The sequence below is a fragment of the Bidens hawaiensis genome, unplaced genomic scaffold (genome assembly GCF_021521415.1).
Source record: "Bidens hawaiensis isolate Kalapana, Puna unplaced genomic scaffold, B.hawaiensis_p1.1 tig00019810_1, whole genome shotgun sequence".
Classification (NCBI taxonomy): domain Eukaryota; kingdom Viridiplantae; phylum Streptophyta; class Magnoliopsida; order Asterales; family Asteraceae; genus Bidens; species Bidens hawaiensis.
The window spans coordinates 38,613-43,782 of record NW_027493012.1 but is presented as its reverse complement, the minus strand read 5'-3'; the positions used below and the strand labels follow the sequence as shown (position 1 = coordinate 43,782).

The 5,170-nt window shown below is 32.1% G+C and overlaps 1 protein-coding gene across 1 annotated transcript; it reads right to left on the bottom strand.

The window, feature by feature from the left end:
* Positions 1-3,588: 3,588 nt before the first annotated feature.
* LOC143559330 (uncharacterized) lies at positions 3,589-4,661 on the bottom strand. The gene has a single exon (XM_077047935.1). It carries the CDS (start codon positions 4,546-4,548, stop codon positions 3,739-3,741), a length of 810 nt encoding a protein of 269 aa, XP_076904050.1. The 5' UTR covers positions 4,549-4,661; the 3' UTR covers positions 3,589-3,738.
* Positions 4,662-5,170: the final 509 nt, after the last annotated feature.

Here is a 5,170-nt window from a genome sequence, read left to right as displayed (position 1 = left end):
GTGTGTGTCTCTAGATGAACGAACCCTAACTCGGTTGCATCTCACATCACCTCTAATAACCATAACTCAGTTTATATAGACTAACATAACTTGTTAGACAAGACATTACCTATTATAATTACAATACAATTAGGAAACATAACCACTATGACCGGCTTGTCAACATTGGTCCCTCAAGTTCACCGACTTGTGACTTGAGTCTGAAATTACTTCCAACATCGCCACTGATCATTCCATTCTATTGTTTGGTTAACCTGTGACAAGAATGTTATTTAGATAAAATAAGATTACTTGTGTAATTGCTGATTTCATTTTACTGACCAATCAAATATTATTTTTTCCTTTATTTAGAATGGACTATTCCATTATACTTATCATTGACGTGTATCAAATACCTAAATGTTATTACTAGAATATAAATTAGTGGTGGTAGCTGGCTCTAATATAATGCATATAAAATTTATTGTTGATTCGCTACATCCTTGTCATTTTCATAATACTTTGGTCTTTTGTATGATGTATGTGAATCTTTGGGGATTTTTTAATTTCAATATGATTCTGACGGGCAACGTGGTTTGCATTAAAAAAGCTAAAAGAGTTGTAATATAAAATTACACACGTAAAAAAACGACCGGTAAACTGACCGTACAACGATCGTTTATTAAAAAAACGACATACCAAGAAACATATTTTACATTAATTTAAACGAACAAATATAAACAAATTGCCCTGTTTTTGTTCATTTGCTTTCTTAAATGTTCGTTTATAATCGCTCATCAATGTTTATACACTTACATTCACCGGTTACATATTTCCTTAAAGTTATTTAGCACCAACAAGTATTACTAGTTAGCCCACCATGCATTGACCTGCCAACCTAATCATATTCTTTGTTTATGTTTGTTCCTTTACGTTCGTTCGTTTATTTTTATTTATATATTGGTTTAGGATGTTAACAAATTAACGAACATGAACACGTTCATTTACATGTCCATGTTTGTTCGTTTGTAGATTAAGATAAACAAACGTATATAAACAAGCCTTGTTAGTGTTTTGTTCATTTACATGACTATATAAAAAATGTTGAAAATAGATACATCATTGAAATTAAAATTTAATTGGTTTCGTTTTTCATAAGAATGTACTAGAATATTATATCACCTTAATGCCTGGCAGGGGATATGGGCTCATTGACAGTCAAACAAAATCCTTATGTTGTTTAAATTTATGAATCAAACGTAAGCCAACATTTTATCCCATCCTCTTATGGTTTCATTGCTTAAGGTGAGCATGTCGTGGCGTGTCATCAGGCGTCTCAATTTTTGTCGACCAGAATTGGTAATCGAAATAAAAATCGAGTAAAGATAATCAAACAATAATCTTGAAATTTGCGATTGGGAAAATTAAAACCTAATCAACGACATATAAAGTTGATGCATCAAATCTGCCCGTCGACTGAAATCAACGCCCTAGTCTAAAAGGACGTAACATATGTAATTACTAGATTTGATGGTTCGGGTCAAATAAGGTTCATTACATGATCAAAATACGAAATAATAACAAAAAAACAAACGTCGCCATTAGCTAATTGTCTAATTTAATTCAACAAATTTCAACAATCGTCGTCATTAGCTAGTTGTCTAATTTAATTCAGCAAATTTCAACAATCATTCTTACATTTTAGTCACTGTTGGGTCAACCGTTATGAAGGCCTATAGCAAAATGCAAATTTGTTTGGTTCCATATTGATAAGACAAGAATTCTAAAAACCTTTTACTAGAAAAGAACAAGTAAAGAAACATCACTAAAGGAAGATTAAGCTTAGGGTTAATGATTCTTACATGAACATCCCATCCAGTGTAGTCCATAATTGTTATTTTTGTAGCAATTCTCAAACATACTTGTGTGTAATTAAAAAATGCCAATGAATATATATTGTATCAGAAATAAGTTATAGCTGGAGCATAAAGAATGAATGCAATCAAACGTACATGATATTGTATTTAAAATAAAAACCAAACATTTGAAAATTGAAATCATAGATTACACGGAGTTCTTGTGAAGTGATGGTTGTGTGTGTGGACACTAAAAAAACAAAAAAATCACGAATAAGAGGAGATTCAAACCCGGGTTGCAACTGTAGGTAGGAGGATTTCTTACCACCAGACTAAGGTTGAATTTGCATATGGGTTCACTTTGCATTTTATGTGTAGGTTCACTTTCATATTTTATATAAGTGTTCTATTAAAAATCCGAAACTCGGTGGATTCCCGTGAACCCACATCTTACATGCTAGGTCCGCCCATGGCTCGGTCCTAGTGATGAATTTACATGCATTTGTTGCATGTAAAAATATAATTAAAAAAGAATGTTTTTGCATGCAGAAGTCATTTTATAATTTCTTTTAACAACAACGTACAACCGAACCCAGTAAAATTCCCACCAATAGCACAACTATTAGAAGGGTCCGGGGAGGGGGAATTGTAGACAAACCGTTCATCTATCCCAAATAATAAAAATGTTGCTTTTAAAGTGACCCTCAACTCAAAAAACATACGTATGAGACCAGATACAAGAAGCATAAATATTAACACTAGCCCTCATGTCATAGGCATTAATATTAATGCTATATCAAAATATATCAAAATAGTCATAATAGTAAATAGATAAATAAAAATGATAATATTAGTAATGAATGATAATAAAAATGATGATATTATAATTTCTTTTGAAATAAGTAAAAAAGATTAAAAAAATTCGTTTTTACAAATTTAAGTGTTACTGGAATATCTTATATGCGAAAACTTTGAAAAGGTATATGTTGTAACTATTTATTTACCTATGAAATATAGTTACATGTAAGAGAGATGATTCTTCACTTATTCCCTCTTTTCTTATTTTCGCTTTCATTTGAAACCTGCCCCTCGTGTGTACATATATAATAAGTAATATAATATATATAATGTTACTGTAAACTGTTTCTTTAGACATCATGCTTCTTCTGCTTTTGTTCTGGCTTTCTTGTCTGTAGCTCATGTTTGTAGTTACTTTTGGTTCCAAGGAATATAAACACTTCAAACGTTAATTAACTGAAATTCGAGTCTAAAACGGAATTTACTTTAACTTCTTATGAATCATTTTTAAACCCTATTCAAAAACCATCTTTAAACTATTCAAGAAAGAATAATAATATTCATAGTCAAATAATATTAAGTCATAGTCACACTCATCATCATTTCCACTTTTAACTTTTAAGCTCTTAAAAAAACCTACAACCATACACATGACACAATTTACAATCTCAAGTGTTAATAAGGTTTTCTACAATATTTAAAGTTAATGATAAATATTTTATATTTTCTATGCATCAATTACATAAAATAGATCTATTATGTATATAAATATACTTATGACTACAATGAAAAAAAATGATAAACATAAACCTAACAAATTTATATAAATAATTAATAATGTTAAATCATCATCAATATACTAGAATAATTTATATAAAGCTACCCTAGCTAATTTATATAAACCTAACTAGCTATAATAATCAATAATGATAAAACGTTATCAATAGGCTAACATAGGGCTGTCTTCAAGTATCGTTAAACTTTCAATCCCGGAGTCTTGTATTGATTCAATTTAAAAGAAACAAGACATGTAAAAGAAGTTAATCTACCAAATTATACATAGTCCTTATTGTTTTTGAACTAAAGATCAAACCGAAATCATAACTCACTGTTCGGTCTTTGTTTGGAAGCCTTTGCTTTTCAACTTACATTCCAAGGCTACTTGTGACAAAGAACACAAAGGGTTCACAGCTTTTGACCCTATCAAATGTGGAAAGTTAACCATGGCTCGCGAACCACGAATCTTGAAAGCCGCTTGATCGTAAGCCAATGCCGCTTCTTCTGGTGTGGAGAACGTCCCAAGCCAAATCCTAGCCCCTTTCTTCGAGGGGTTCTTTATCTCGGCCGCAAACTTCCCCCAAGGGCGGCGTCTCACCCCTCGAAAGCGTCTCCAATCTTTACTTCTTTGGTCATTTTTCTTTACCTTTTCGACTTTTCCTAGCGAAAAGTCCACTTTAAACTGCGGTTTCTCCGTCGTTACCGGAGAACTTGGACTGTGAAGTGATGGACCACCTTCCCAGTTTGTGAGTTGGAACATATTCACTGAATGGGACTGAGTGTAGCTTTGACTCGGGCTCTGACTCTGAGTAGACTCACTACATGTACTCATTAAACAATTATCTTGAAAATAAGGGTTGATATTATTATTATTATTATTGTTATTATTATTATTATTTCTACTAGGGCTTATTACAGAAGTAAGAGAATCTACAAATGAGTCGACACAAAACGTCGGTTCGATCGATTTCTCGACCGAAAAGGGGCTAGTGAAGCTTGAACTCCTGCTGAAATGTGGTTCAACATCTGAGGGAGTTTCAGTCACCGGTGTAGGACTCATGATATCGGGGTCTTCAAGAAGGTATTTTCGAACAAATTCAAGCATAGCAGAATCAGAATCCGATATGCTTTCGGACATTTTCGATATCTATATGTTGTTTTGTGATCAAAAGTTATTAGGGTTCTAGAGGTTGTGTTTGATGTGTTGAAAAAAATGATTTGAGGTGCTTGTTGGCTAGGGGAGTTCTATTTATAGCCAATAAATAAATATTACTTTCCACCTCGTTCAAATTAGTTAGCTTATAAAAAGCATTTAATTATTATCTTATTAAGATTTTTAATCATACCCTAAATGTACATTGTAGCAACATAATTTTGATTATTCAAATCATATATTAGATAATGTCTTTTTAGTGGTGAATATTTGATTAGGAAATGTTAAGAAATTAAAGTACAATGGTGAGAAGACTTACTAAAATCCTTAAAAGTTTTATAAACTATCGCTTGTACTTCTGTAATTATTTAAGCTAAACAATGTTGTACGATCTATTAGGCTGAGGGGTGTGGGGGGCTTTAATGGGGGCTCCAACCAATAATATTATGACGTGTGGCAGAGAGAGAAACCGGATAAAGGGGGTGTTGGAGCCCCCGGCCCTAGTGTGGAGGGGCTCCAGCGAATTTTTTTTTTATTTTTTTATAAATATATTCAAACAACGTATTATTAAAAAAACTCATAAATTATTAAAAAAACACACATTAAT